Here is a 16346-nt window from a genome sequence, read left to right on the forward strand (position 1 = left end):
TCATTGTATTTATTTTGTTGTGTTGTAGTTGACATGAATATTTATAATTATTACAGTTTTTGTTTAATATAGTTGACGTGTTTTGCACAGTTTATTATTTTATAATATAGTTTGTTATTCCGATTGTTTGTGGTCCTTAAGCGAAGTTTACGGTTCTTTTAAATTTATTTTTAAAAAAAGGGAACCTAGAATCATGAGTTTTGTTTGTAAGAATTACATAAAAAATAAAAGTTTTTAAAATGATTAATAATTTATAAGTGAACCCTTTTTCCTTTGTTTGTAAGAATTACATAAATGAACCCTTTTTCCATGTTTGTAAGAATTACATAAAAAACATAAGTTTTTAGAATCATGAGTTTTGTTTGTAAGAATTACATAAATGAACCCTTTTTCCATGTTCAAGTACCCATGTTTGGGATTTTTTTGTGTGGGTGTGCCAGTGCCCTGAGACAATGGAGGACGGCCATTTCTCATGTTTGGACGTCAAAGAACCCAAAAAAAATAGTCCCGTTCCCCGGTTCCGTCAACTAACACATCAAAACAAAGCCTCAAAATCCAAAAAAGTAGGAAATGAACCCTTTTTCCATGTTCAAGTACCCATGTTTAGGATTTTTTTGCGTGGGTGTGCCAGTTCCCTGAGACAATGGAGGGCGGCCATTTCTCATGTTTGGACGTCAAAGAACCCAAAAACAATAGTCCCGTTCCCCGGTTCCGTCAACTAACACGTCAAAACAAAGCCTCAAAATCCAAAAAAGTAGGAAATGAACCCTTTTTCCATGTTCAAGTACCCATGTTTGGGATTTTTTTGCGTGGGTGTGCCAGTGCCCTGAGACAATGGAGGGCGGCCATTTCTCATGTTTGGACGTCAAAGAATCCAAAAAAAATAGTCCCGTTCCCCGGTTCCGTCAACTAACACATCAAAACAAAGCCTCAAAATCCAAAAAAGTAGGAAATCAACCCTTTTTCCATGTTCAAGTACCCATGTTTGGGATTTTTTTGCGTGGGTGTGCCAGTGCCCTGAGACAATGGAGGGTGGCCATTTCTCATGTTTGGACGTCAAAGAACCCAAAAAGAATAGTCCCGTTCCCCGGTTCCATCAACTAACACGTCAAAACAAAGCCTCAAAATCCAAAAAAGTAGGAAATCAACCCTTTTTCCATGTTCAAGTACCCATGTTTGGGATTTTTTGCGTGGGTGTGCCAGTGCCCTGAGACAATGGAGGGCGGCCATTTCTCATGTTTGGACGTCAAAGAACCCAAAAAAAATAGTCCCGTTTCCCGGTTCCGTCAACTAACACGTCAAAACAAAGCCTCAAAATCAAAAAAAGTAGGAAATCAACCCTTTTTCCATGTTCAAGTACCCATGTTTTGGATTTTTTTGCGTGGGTGTGCCAGTGCCCGGAGACAATGGAGGGCGGCCATTTCTCATGTTTGGACGTCAAAGAACTCAAAAAATTTGTTTTGTGAACGCGCATCCAACAAATTTGTTCTGCGGTGGCATGTTCCATTTCCCGTTGTAATACAGGATCGCGTCATGAATACGAGGTATAGTGCGTTCAAGTAAGTTTATTATTCCATCTACTGTTCTTCCAACGGTGCATAATAACTCAATCGGACCAACAAAAGAAAATTGATCATTACACATTAACATTGTGTTGACATCGTCATCATTTATCAATTTCATACACTCAAAGCGAATTTGGTTACCTGTATCGGTGAATGGCTTCCGGTAGTGAATTTCATCCAAAAATTGTTTGTCGGATAGCTGAAGGGTATTGTGTATTCTGGTTTTTAGGCTTGCAAAATCACACCTATTTGGTACTCGAATGGGCACCGGAGTTGAAGTTTGTAAGTAAACCCCAGTATCATTGTGAATAATCGATCCATTTGGATAAATGAAAGCCAACCTTGAGTTGACAATCGCCTGACTGCTAGTTTCTCCTAGAAATGCCATAGTTTGTGTATCAGTTGGGAGATTATTTGAAAGCAAGATAATGTGTGATTTAGTAGACTAGTCTGCCATATATATAGATGGTTGTGACCGAGCCTTTCTTTAACTTTGTTTACATAAAAATAGACACGCGTAAATGTGTAGTCAAGTCAGCCAATGTGTTGTCGCTAATGTGTAGTCAAGTCAGCCAATGTGTTGTCGAACGACTGCTAGTTTCAATATGTGTACTAAAGTCAGCCAATGTGTTGTCGCGCTCAAACTGTAATACGCATGCATGTCATTATGTGTTGTCAATTATGACAATGATGTATGCTGCACGCGTAAATGATTTTTGTTGGACCAACAATTTCCTTGCTTAACCAAACGAGTACTTGATAATATTAATTGGTTAGTAACGGGTTACAACAAATTATATCACATAATGAATACAATTACATAAACAATGCATGTTTAGTCTTCATTTAGGTCTACATAGTGTGTTTTGAATGACATCAAGCTTGTGTATTGCTGCATTCTACTAATATATGGAATTGCCCACTGCTTTGCCTGAGAATAACAATTGCTTGACCACAACAGCGCTGGAGGCAGCAACAGACAATGGTCTTTCAAATAAACCTGTTGTACATGAACAAACATTATATCATGCGCTGACCGTGCCAAATGAACCAGCGAAGTCATTGCATAATTGTTACACTAACTATATTCAATGCACCTGAACAAAATGATTTCCAAACACGTGACCGACACATATGATGCGGTGGCCAGAAGAGTCAGGTGGTGGTTGACTTCTAAGAGGGAAAAATGTCATGCTTTGTTGTTGGGACAACGATACAAGGATTACGTTATACCGTGAAGCAATCACATATCCCATGTCTGTTATATCCATCCACTTGTCCACACTAACCTGAATGAACCAAACATACACATGTAAGTAATTTAAACATTGTTATTAAAAAAAATTAACCTAAAAACATACCTTTGAAAAGCCATCAACAAGTAGGGACAACTTTAATTGTTCAAATCTCTCTGTGCCACCGAAGAGGTTCATGTACTCATGCGACCACCTCCCAAGTTCTTTAAGCAATTCATTACGCACTAACGGCCACGAATCTTCCCCCATACCTAATAAAGCGGAAATGGACCGATATCCACAGTTACCGTCCGCTTTCACATCCACAACGTCACGAATGAAACCTTGAAAGAATGACGCAAATTGATCCAACATCGGGATGATCCTTGTTGGCTGACGCGGTTGAGAACATGATGCACTTCGTTTCACTGGAGAGTTGCTGCTTTGAACAGAATGAAAAGCATCAACATACTCCCAGTAAGACGGATCACGCTTTGTGGATGTTTGACTTCTTTTCATCGGTTTCTTCGGTGCACCTTTAGTGTTCACCTTTGACGGAGGAGGGCACATAGAGTTATGATCAGGGTATGCAATTTCTTGAAGTTTACTCTTCAGAGTTACTTTGCCAGCCACATCAAGTTCATCAAACCTTTTAGATATGACCTCTATTTCTTCCTTGATGGTGACTTCCGTCTCACATAACCCTTGGTCTGAAAAGCAAAGTCTCCTCCAAAAAAGATGGACTGACTCCAATGGGATGCTGCCAGCAGTATACCTAGAAAGCTCACATGCACAAGGAAGCCCGTGCGTGCTTCTCATCACACAACCACAAGAAGAGAGATTGTTGCCGAGATAACGTAGACGGTCAATCTCAGAAGCAATCTGATTTAAAGCATCCCTCGAAACCATCCCAAGAAGCCTCTTGTATAAGGTTTTTTTATATACATGGCCAACCACATGCGTACTGGTTTCAAAGGATGCTTTAATTTCGACGTGTTGCAGCGTGATCATGTTGTTCATGGCATCCCAAACACTACATAGGTCTCCAACGCTATTTTGTAGTACTCTTTTGAGAGCCCAATGAGCTGATTCAACCCTACATTTAAAATACACAACAAACATGAAAATATACAACAATTAAATACCATTTAATACTAATCGTTACTAACAAATAAAATCAGTTGTTAATACCTGTTTGTTGTTGTGTTGCCTAGGTGCATGACCTTATTCGTCCATGCTGTAATAAATTTTTCCTTGTGGGGGATAATCCATGTGTCGTTAACATAGTCAACGAACATCGGCCAAGGCGAACAAGCAACTTGAAACTTTTGATGTGACTCATGGAACTCGTATTCGGACGGACAATCAACCAAAGTACCCCAGCTATCCATTACATAGTCCCACGCATTTTTTTCCCCGATTAAAGATTTGCACTTCGCCTTCACATTCTTATCGATATGAAACCTGCACAACAAATTAGTAGACTCGGGAAACACAGTTTTCACTGCATTTATCAGTGCTAGGTCTCTGTCAGTGACAATAACAAGAGGGAGGCGATCGTGTCTTAAAGATAGGCCTCGAAATCGTTCCAAAGCCCATACAATATTATTAACACGCTCAGCCTCCATATATGCAAACCCCGCAGAGAATGTCATCGCCGTTGGTGTCACTCCAACAAAGTCAAGTAGTGGGAGTCTGTACCTGTTTGTTTTGTAGGTACTGTCTACAAAAAAACACCAGATGACATGCATTGCATAACTTTACTGCATCTGGGTGACACCAAAACAGATCACGCACCACAACTTCATCCTTCAATCTATGCCAATGAATGTATTGATCACGTTCGAGAAGCTTCATCAGATGCTGCATTTCGGTATCAGCTCCTCTTATTGAAGAACGATATGCACTTCTTGCATTGTAAATTTGCTTTATCGTGGTGTAACTGTCGGCATTGTGTTCCTTCAACGTTAGCAAGATGTTTTTCGGTTTCACCATCGACTTTGTCATATCAGCAATAATTTTCTTTTCTTCCTTAGTCAATCGCCCGGCGTATGGATGTCCAACTAAGGACTTCGCCAATTCATGATTATGAATCCCACAAATCAACTTCACCATCCAACCTTCCCCTCCATGCACTGGTTTCCCACGAAGCCTGAAGGGACAACCACATTTCCTACTCCCGGTGTCTTTTCTAACGAATTCTTTATTTCTACACTTGTACGTACCACTCCTTTCACACCCAATTAACACAAATGAACTTCTTCCCCTGCTACCGGTCTCTGTGTCAGATCTCATAATCACTGCAACAAATCCATTTTCATGGGCAACTGTTCGAGCCCATTGCAAAACATCATCTCGAGTAACGAATACCTACAACGCAACCCTAACATATTAATTTTCATACAAACCATCAATTCAACCAATGACTCAAATTATCTATGATTACCTGAGATGTATTAAAAGCATTTGAACAATCGACATGTGGTTCATTCACTCCACATTCTTCTTGATTATCATAATCATAATCCATATGAACTTCTTGTGACATCGCAAAGTCATACCTCCATTGATTTTCGTCCATCTTAAGGACATATGCATCATACACAAGTACATTCAAATTATCATATAACCACATCCAAAAATTTACTACACCTTAAATAACAAACATATTAATAGCACATATGCATCATACACGACTATATTAAAATTATCATATAACCACATCAATAAATTGACTACTTATTAACTAACAACTAATACAAATATATTCTAAATTTATAACTACATTATTTACTTAAACTAAACTTATCACTATAATAAACAACTAATAAAACATTTTTGTACCATTATACACTTAAGTTACCTAAATCATTTAATATTATACCATTATACCTAATTAAATCAATAATCCACAACATATATAAAACAGAAATAAAAAAAATTATAAAACAGAAATATATATATATATATATATATATATATATATATATATATATATACCATTATAAAACAAAAAAATTATTAAATGAATTTTATTGTTATAAATTTTAATGTCCACAATATATACCATTATACCTAATTAAACAAATAATCCATTAATCCATTATTAACTAACAGAAATATATATATATATATATATATATATATATATATATATATATATATATATATAAATTATAAAACAGAAATAAAAAAAATGCTAATAATTTAACATTCCGGATTTCCGGAAGCACTTCTTCCGGAATAGGCCTCAGTAACTTCCGGAAGAAGGTCTTCCGGAAGTTACCCATTCCGGAAGAAGTGCTTCCGGAAGTGTTTTCCGGAAGAACTTCTTCCGGAATAGGCCTCAGTGCCTAAAATTTCTTCCGGATACACTTTTTTTTTACTGTTTTTCTTCTCTAAAAACTAGCCGGAAAAGAAAAAAAATACCCATAAAAGCGTACCTCCGACAAAATAGGAAGAACAGCCACTAACAAAACTTCAAATACCGAACACGGGACCACCGAATCTCCAAATACTTCACGGGACCACCAATGGAAACTGCAAAAGGGACCACCGAAAGAACAGCAAGCAACCGGAAGAAACAAAGCAGAGAAGAAAGCGAAAGGCAGTAAAAAGAAGCGAAGAAAGCGAAAGCGCAGTAGAAAGAAGCGTGTACGCGTTAATTTAAAGAAAATTACACAAGGGCAAAATCGTCATTACATACGCATTAAATATTATTTTATTTTTACTTATTATTATAAAATGAAAATTCTTATTTCGTTACATACGTTCACTAATTATTTAATTATTTATGTATAATAATATTAATTATTTTATAATTTAGTTTATCCATTAAAAGTAAATTATATTATCAAATAAATTTTTTTTAAAAAAAAGTTAACTTCCGGAAGAAGGTTCTTCCGGAAACTTCCGGAAGAAGGTTCTTTCGGAAACTTCCGGATGACGTTCTTCCGGAAGTAGTTTGTGGGTACTTCCGGAATTCACAAATTCTTCTTCTGGAAGATGTTTTTTTCCGGAAACTTTCCGGAAAACCTTTTTCCGAAAAGTTTCCGAAAATACTTCTTCCGGAAGAAGAATTATTGAAGGGCAATTTTGCCACTTCACTGTTTGCTGGGTGCCCCAGCATGCACCCAGCAATAATGCTGGGTGCACGTAGCAACTCCCACATAGAAAACATGATCTGGGTTGTTATTGTGGGGATTCACTCTAATTGAATGTGATTCAAAGCATAGTAGAGAAGGACGAGTAAGCTGAGTCACACTCATTAAAGTGGACATTCTCAATATCAACATGCACCAGTACCAATCCAGCCAGTGTGACAAAATGGTCCACGATTTTGCAGTTGAAAACACAGCCACAATCACAGCCTTCATCATCTATCTTCTAGTTAGCATGTCCTCATCCTTGTCATGACTCATACACACATATATAATAGTTCAAATATATTTTCATCTTCATGAAGTGCAAAGTTCGGACGTCCAAAATTGCAACATCGTATTTTACATAGATTCTATACATAACTGATACAAAATAGTCACATTTTCCATTAATTATATGTATAAATATTACATTTACATAAATTATATGAATAACAAATATAAAAAGTCATCATCATAGACCAGCTAAAAAAACAAAAATTTTAAAAGGATAAAAAATATATTAATCTGTTATAATTTTTTTTTCAGGATTATTTTTTATTTTATTTTTATTTATAGGAAAAACACATTTTTATAACTAGCTAGTTTTATTTTATATATATATATATATATATATATATATATATATATATATATATATATATATATATATATATATATATATATATATATATATATATATATCTAACTTGGCACACCAGTTGTTGTGCTTTAATAGGAACATGCACGAAATATTTGTGGTGGTCCTGTAATTACTTGTTGTTGGGATATGAGCCTATGACCATTCTATTTCTAAAAATGTGGTACACCTTTGTGGGATCAAGATTCAGTTGATCAATAGTCAAACCCATTTAATGCAGAGATAGATGGGGAAGACAATGCAGTACAATGACGTATCCTTGGTTGGAATGATCTTATACATATGTCCCCTTACCATTGGCCGTGGAAAAAATAAACAACCTTTCATTTTAAGTGTGATTGGACACTAATAAATGCCATTATACAGAGTGTTATTATATATATATATATATATATATATATATATATATATATATATATATATATAATCCTTCCTAAACATTTATTTATTTGAGAAAAAACTAATTAAAAACGAAAAATTAAATAATTTTATATAAATTAAAATTAACTTATACATAAATTAATATGTAAAGATTCTCCTATATTAATTTCTTCAATTTTTATTTTTAAATTATGCATAAATAAATTTTATTTTATTAAGAAATTTATTTCATTTTTCTCTTAATTTTTATATTTATAAGTGCTTATTGAAAATTCTATTAAAATATCACTTTTTTTAACTTATCAAACTATATTTTTAATCTTTACAAATTGAGAAACATTTGTTTTTATTCTTTAAAAATATTTTTTTTATTTTTCATTTATGAAAATGTACCAAACATGGTTCTTGTAATTTACAAAGCAATTATATTTGTTGATCGTTCATTTATGAAAATAAAAATCACAAGCATTGTCATATTTTATTAATGAGAGTTAAAAGAAGATAATTTATTTTAAAGGATTAAAAATTGAAATTGTTTAATTTTTAAAGACATTTAACTCTATTATTTTTAAGCTTATAGTCTATTAAATTTGGATAATTCTTTTATTCCTAAAATAAAATTCTTATTTGCCCCTCAATTTTTTAAAATGTTACTTTTAGTCTCTCTATGTTTATTACAATCATGAGTCATAATTTGTGATGATTTTTCATCACATGAATTTAGTTTTTTAATTAAACTTATGTAAAAACAATTTATTGCAGTTCAAAATCGATAGAATATGTAAGGGAAAAAAAACATAAAAACATGGAATTCCAAGAAATCACAATTCCACAAATTTGTGGTAGTTATTTATTTATTTGACATATTCTTACTGTTTGAACCGGTCACAAATTAACAAAAGAAACATAAGAAAGACAATAAGTGAGACGAGTTAAGGGGAATCATAATGATAATTAACTTTTTCTTGGTGAGTTAAGGAGTATCAGGCTGAGGAAAAAAGAAGGGTGCAGAGGATTTGTGTGGTAGAATGATATGGATAATTAACTTTTTTTATTTTTAGGCTTAAATAATTTCTTGATTTGGTTTCGGTACCTAATATTTATTTTTGTTTAATTTTGATGCTTGAAAAAAAATATTTTCTAAAAAAGAGTATCTATTGTGAAAATAAATTAATTGTTGAATTTTTTTAAATTAGATAAATTTGATAATGTGACACTTCGTTAATTATATCTTCAATTAATAAAAATTCACTAATGGGTAATAAAATTAAACATAAAAATATGCAAGGTACTAAAAATTAAAAAGTAAGTATCAAAATTAACTCCTATTTTAAATGTACCAAAAGTTATTTAAACCTAAAATGTAAATATACAAATTTTCCTTCCCTCACCCATGAACTTCAGGATTTAAGTCTTGTGCAAGATTTATTCCTTGGGATCTTTGTTTTGTAAATTAAATAAAATAAAGAGGAAAATAAACTGTAAGGACTACAATTTGTAATGGATAATTATTTATCTCTGCATTGCGTGGCGAACTCAAATGTACTGTAATTTACATTACACCGTTGATTAATTTCTAGTAGTATGTTTGAATTTTCCTAGAGAGAGAGAGCCAATGGTTTGAACAAGAGTTTAGCTTTTATTCAAATCACCCCAATCAAAATTAATCCAAACTTTTGCCTGCGCTGAATAACTCCACTTGATCCATTTTGTCCCTTATCCATAATGTGCTTCTTCTGTCACAAGTGCTGTTCTTTTTATTCTCAACGGCCTTGCTCATGGTGTGGTTGGGGCATGCTGCTGCTCAGGGCCTGATGATTGTTTTGACTTATCTGTTGTTGATAAAGTGCTGCCATGTTGCTGAGGATATCCATGTTAATTGGCTGCACCATTATGTTCTTTGTTAGTCCTTAATGACTAGGAGAAACTGTGTCAAACAAAGAGGCACAAAATTCAAAGGCTTTAACTTTGGTAGCTTTATTATAACTTTTTTTTTAATCTTATTATGGAGTAAGTCCATAAGTAAAAGGGCATCAGATATACCTTTTTAAAATACTTTAATTTCAATTATTTGAAAAACAAGCATACATAAAGTATTTCAATATTTAAAATATAATAAATCTATAAAATAACAAATTTGTTATTATAAATTTGTTTTAGATATATGTTAACAAGTAGTGCCTTTAAGATTTTAGTTAAGAAAATAAAACTATTTTCAATAGAATATATAAAATATTTCTTAAATATTTATTTTAACTTTAAACTATTACCTAATCGTATACTACTGTTATATCATTAAAAGAATTTGAACTCCAACATAATTGTCATCATGGTCAACTTCTTTAAATGATGCAGTAACATGATTGTATGCTAATAATGCTAAACAAGTTACCATGAAAAGAAAATCAAAATTCAAATTAGAAAGAAATGAAAAAAGAGTGCTTTCAAAACTTGTCAAAGTGATTATATCATGTGACCAATTAATAGTTAAATACCATTCTCTAACTAACATGCATTGTGAGATCACATACTTGGGTGAGACCAGCAGCACTATATGGATGAGGCAAATGAATTGAGGCAATGGAGGCTGAGGATGCAGGTAATTGTTGGGGCTTTGGAGGTGCTTGGATCATGGAAGGTGGCATCATGAAGGAAGGGGCAACAAACACAGGGGCAGTGGCAGGTGGTGGAGCACAAACTGTAGTTGTTGTTGGTTGAATGAATTGGGGGAGTGACCTAATTGGGCCACCTGCTGTTTGGGCTGCTGCTGCCATGTTCATGCCCATTCCCATGCCAAGCCCAGCAACACCCATTCTTGCTAGCATTGACATCTGAAGCTGCTGTTGCATGGCCAAAGGCACCATCATTTGGGGCATGCTTGTCATGTTCATCATTTGGATCTGTGCTTGCAGTTGCTTTAAGTAGTTTATCACCTCATCTAACATTGAAGCTTTATCTGTCTGCAATTTTGCCAAGTAATCCACCAATGGAATAATTAGTCTATAGAACTGATTTGTTGCATTTAATTTTGGACTAAAAACTACTTTTCATAAAATTTATATTAGTCCAGTATTTTGACTTTAATCAATTTATAACTTCAGAAGCAGTAGTTTTCTTTGATTTTCACCACGAGGATGGACGAAAACCACTATTTTTTTTGTAAAGTTTAGAGACCGAATTAACTAAAATTAAAGTTTAGGATTAAAATAAGTTTTACATAAGTACAGGACCTGAACATACCATCACTTCTTTTTATTCTTTTGAAATATTGCTCCTTGAAAAAAAGGAAGTATTTTTTTATCAACAAAATAATTGGTTAAACCAAGTACTTATTTGAAAGTAAACTGGTGAAGTAAATCAATATCATATGGAATTTTAAAAGAATCTAAGACTATCGCATTTTAGAGATAAATTAAATTTGAAAGAAATAGCCTAATAGAGTTGATCATTGTTCTCACCTTATTTGCATTAGGCACCAACCTCTGCAAGGCTTTCATCTTCTGATTAATTCTATCTCTTCTTTTCTGTACCCAAAAAAAATGAAAACTAAATTGCTAGTATATATTAGTAAATTTAAACAAATTAAACAGAACCAGTTTTTTTTTCTCAATTTGCAGATGTTTGGTTAAGGATTATTAGCCAGTAACAATAGTGCTTTAGTAATAACCCGCTCAGACTGGTTATGAATGGCAGCAGTTCGACTTCTTCTTTTTGAGTTGCTTTGGCCTACTTCTGCTTTGCTGTCTCTGTCATCTTGGTTGTCTCGAATTTCCTGTACATTAAGATTTAAACATACATTGTCACGATCTCCGTCTTAATCATCAATTAGGCCACTAAATGTTCAACTGATTATAGACTTCCAACAATTTTTTTAGTCAGGTTCTTATGAACAATACAGGAAATAAATAAAAAACAATGTCGTATTATAATATAAAAGCTAAAATATTTTTTTTTATCATCGTTAATATAAAAATATTTAAAATCCATTTCTGTAAAATTCTTAATACATTTTTCTTGTTTAAAATAGATAATTTAATTTTTTGGTCCAAATGTAACTTTGGGTAAATCCTTACATATAATGATAGACTTTTTATATTGATATATATAATCGATGTAAATGTAATATTTTTTATATTAATCATGTATGTAATCTTAGATGTAAAAAAATCTTACACATAAATTTGAATGTTTAAATCTTAAATCAAACAAAAAAAATAACATTTTAAATATTTTCATATTTATAATAACGAAACCTAATATAAATAGATATCATCAACCGCTTATCCTAAAGTTCAAGTTTAGGTTATGGCATATATATGAATACTTTTTTGTTTTAATAACATCTCTAACACTAAAATCTACTACATAATAAAATCTATAGCCTGTCTGGTTTCGTGTTACTTAAGAAAATACGTACTCACATCTCCTTCCCACATTAACGGAAACTGTATAGATTAACTTATAATTTTTACGCTTTTTATCCACGTTTTGAGGTTTCGATGTAGAATCAAACTCACTTATATAAATTAATAGAAAACCAATTTAGCTTTTTAAAAGTAAACAAAGGTAATATAACTATATAAGTATTCTCACCTGTTGATAGTAAAAATATAAAATCAACAAATCTTATTTTAACAAATTCATAATTTTTTCCTTATATTATTAATAATAATATGAAATATCTATTGATAGTTAATTTTTATTAGTGAATTGACTTACCACTTTCAATAGGGTCCTCTAGGTCGCCGCAGCATGACAGCTGCCTGCGCTTGTAAATCTGGTGAAGGGCCTACTCGTTTTTTCTTTTTTTTTTCTTTTTTTTCTTTTTTTTCGATATTCATGTTTTATCATATATATATGCACATAATATTGATGACTTATTTTTTTAATTAGAGATTGTTTATTTTACCCTTTAAAGTGAGTTGTTCACTTTATAAAATCTGGATGCAGAAAAAAATATATAGAATATGCAAGAATCTAAACTTTTTTTTTTTACTGCATTGCAAGAATCTCTAACCTACTATACATAAAGAAAATTATAACACAACTTAATGTATTGTGCCATTAATAACATAAAAACTAAAAAGAAACATGCATGCATATAGCAATAAGTAAATAAAATTTGAGTATCTTTACCGATCCACAGTGACAAGCAGAATCTTCCTCCATAGTCTTTAAGCTACGACCAGACTGATCAAGAGAGACCCATGTCATCATGGTTGTATCATTGTCCCTACAAAAGGTAGCACCAGCACTAGCACAACCACTAAGGATGTCACATTCTTCCAACATGCTGTTGTTAGCATTGGACCATGTTCTTTTCCTCGTCGAGGATAGCACACCTTGAACCTCACCACCATAATAGGGTGCACCAATGGAGTTGTTGTTTTTACTATTACTAGTAGGGGCATGGCCTTCTTCCCTAGTGAATTTTGACGGTTGATAACGTTGGAACGTGGCATGTTGAACGATAGACTCCAATGTGTCGTGGGCCCCACTTGATATGGGCTTTTCCTGAGTAGGGTTAGTAGGTTGAAGCCCACCAAGCCCATGGATGGATAGCTGGCCATTCTCCCATATCAGCTCTGAAATCCGGTCATAATTAGACCTGAAATTCCAAGTATACGTGGATGATGGAATTAGCACTTGCTAGTTGCAACTGTTGGTACGGTTAGTCTAATAATTGATGATTTAATACATTGTATAATAGCATATTAATGTCAAACTTGTATATGGGGGCATTAATGACAACGTATGATTAGAAACAAAGAGTAGGTAAGAGCATATATGAGATTTTTTTTTTCTTTTTTAAGATACAATCACTAAATAACTAAATAAACACACACACAATTATTCCCAAATTTTAAATTCAAGATTCTCTCATTTTTCACGAATAATTACCATTTTTTGTAACAATTTTATTAGTGGAAGTATTTATTGATTTTTTCGATGACTATGTTTTTTTTTTTGGAAAAATCAAGTTGTTTATCACTTTTAATAAAATATCTCTTTCAGTCGTTTATTTTTCATTCACTAGGTTCTTAAAGGATTGAAGTTTAATTTCAGTCTAACCAACAACCTATTGATTAAATAATAATCATTTGACATCTCTTTAGACTTTAGTATATACTATAGTAATTACACATGATAACTAAGAGAGAGAGAAAAAAAGATTATGAAATGATGGATATGAAGAAAGAAAAAAAGAGATGTCGAAGTGAAAAGATTATGATTGATTATTATTTTCAATCAATGTATCGGGCATGCTTACAAAATGAAATAAGTAGGTTCAGAAAGTTGTTAAAATTGAACTAAGTTTGTGACATAAACGAAAAAAATGAAAGCATGATTTCATCCACTTTGTGTTTGAGAAGCAAAGAATAAAGAGCAGGAGAATGTCTTACGCTTTTTCCCTGTATATAAATTGTTACCTAGAAAAGAATAACTTGGAGGAGTGAACACAATACAAAGTGAATATATATATATATATATATATCATTTATGTCGAGAGAGAAAGACACGTACATATATGCTTAGGTAGAGAGAAAAAATGGCCTAAAATCATATATTGCTGTACTCAAAATGGCCTGGATGTGACAGCTAGAATTCATCGGGGAAAATAGGTAAGAAATTACTGCATCACCGAATCAAGGAACTCATACAAAGTATATATACCGTACATATAATTAACTTCCATGAAGCTAATTAATTAGTACATGACCAGCATGAACAAAAGGAGATATCATTGTTTACATTAAAAAGAAGAAGAAGAAGTAGAAAAAGTACCTTATTAGAAAGGAAATGGTTTTGTTTCAAAAGGGAAATAGGAAAACTAGCTAGGTCAACACATGTAGAAACTAACCTAACCAATTTGTGGACATAAAATTATGATTTTTCAATGAATTATGCATGCTTGCCTGTTGTGAAACAACCAAATGGTGAATATATATTTCGTTGAAATGATAAAAAAAGAAGAAACCAAAAAATTAATCAAATTAAAAGGTACTCTATATATGAAGCGTAGGAGCCATTGAACATAAAGAGAAAAAAGGTAAAGAAACAAAAGAAAGAAACCATACATGGAGACAGGAAACATATTAATTACTACAGTCTCTCTCTCTTTCCCTCTGATGGTTGTGCACGTGAGAGGATCTGTTGTTCTAGCCTCTTCCACTTCCACTTCCACTAGTTCTTGTTTTTGTTGTAGTTGTTGTTTCAGATTCCAGTAGAACTTATATGCTTTAGGCACTATATGTACTTATTAAAACTAAAACTCATGACTCATATATGATGACACCTCCCATTCTTTCTCTCTCACGGTCATACTCATATCACCTGTATGTATGCAAATGCAATGAAGATTGAACAACACACTGCCTTGAGTTGGGATTTTCCTTATATATTTTATTCCTTAAAAAATCATTTGGTCTCTATTTGTCCCGTTGAGCTGAAAGAGATTTCTCACAGAACATGTGGTGGCTAAAAGGACTTGAGAAGGAATCGGATATGCTTCATTGGCTCCATCTATAAATACAATTATATACTCATTCATTCATTAAAAAAATATTTTCTTTTAGTTTAAGAAAAAAATAAAGATAAAATGTAATTTCTTTCCTTCTATAATAATTAATTATACAATCAATGTAAAAAATTATTTTTAATCAATGTAAAAAAATGTATAACAATACATGTTCGATACACATTAGGATACTAAATATAAATACATCTTCCAATAAAAATTCAACATTAATTCATTAGGTTATGAGAAGCTAATTCTTTCCACCGGCTAGACCTAACCCGTTGATGTACATTTATATACGTCTAAGAGAATGTTTATCATTATCTTTTCAATTTATTTTCTTATCATTGTTTCGTTCTTAAATATTTTACACAATATTTCTCGTAAATAAGAGCGAAATAAATAAATAGGTCATATTAAAAGATTAAAATAATCTTTCAATTTTACTATTCGTTTCTAACTTTTAACACATTTCGATATAACCTTTTATAAAAATATTTTATTTATTATTTTTTAAGTAACACAATGATTAACAAATATTTTTTTCTCAAAAAAAAAAACTTTTACGAAAATTATATAAAAACAAAGTAGGGTTATTAATTATTTGTGCCCCACAGAAACCAAAAATCTTGTCATGTAACAAATTCTTAAATACTTAAATCTTGTCCCTCTCTCTTTCATGCAATTCACCGCGAATTATTGGTTTCATTTGACACGGGCACCGTGCGATAAACTGTAAACTATCTCAAATTTATTTTACAAACTTAAATATATTTTTAGTAATTTAAATTTGAGTGTATTTCGTCTTGGATGACCCTCTAGAGAAGCCGACTTACTTGTAAATAT

General features: G+C 32.4%; 1 protein-coding gene across 2 annotated transcripts; it reads right to left on the minus strand.

The window, feature by feature from the left end:
- Positions 1-9475: 9475 nt before the first annotated feature.
- LOC102667566 (transcription factor PIF7) lies at positions 9476-15494 on the minus strand. 2 transcript variants are annotated; one of them, XM_006581927.3, is made up of 6 exons: positions 15061-15494; positions 13118-13589; positions 11649-11753; positions 11440-11505; positions 10513-10941; positions 9476-9864 (listed from the first exon to the last, which is right to left on the minus strand). In XM_006581927.3, exons 1-6 carry the CDS (start codon positions 15075-15077, stop codon positions 9745-9747), a joined length of 1209 nt encoding a protein of 402 aa, XP_006581990.1. In that variant the 5' UTR covers positions 15078-15494; the 3' UTR covers positions 9476-9744. The 2 variants fall into 2 exon arrangements, with proteins under 2 accessions (XP_006581990.1, XP_006581991.1); XM_006581928.4 differs by having other exon boundaries at positions 9476-9908; positions 15061-15483.
- Between the last annotated feature and the right edge of the window lie 852 nt (positions 15495-16346).

The sequence above is a fragment of the Glycine max genome, assembly GCF_000004515.6.
Source record: "Glycine max cultivar Williams 82 chromosome 6 unlocalized genomic scaffold, Glycine_max_v4.0 Gm06_scaffold_183, whole genome shotgun sequence".
NCBI classification, from domain to species: Eukaryota; Viridiplantae; Streptophyta; class Magnoliopsida; order Fabales; family Fabaceae; genus Glycine; species Glycine max.

What these genes read in the sequence shown, in the direction of transcription:
- LOC102667566 (XM_006581927.3), bottom strand. An exon ending in CTGCTTGTCACTGTGGATCG is followed by an intron (nt 11,754 to 13,117) that starts GTAAAGATACTC and finishes CTTAATGTACAG; the next exon opens with GAAATTCGAGACAACCAAGA. An exon ending in TTCATAACCAGTCTGAGCGG is followed by an intron (nt 11,506 to 11,648) that starts GTTATTACTAAA and finishes TTTTGGGTACAG; the next exon opens with AAAAGAAGAGATAGAATTAA.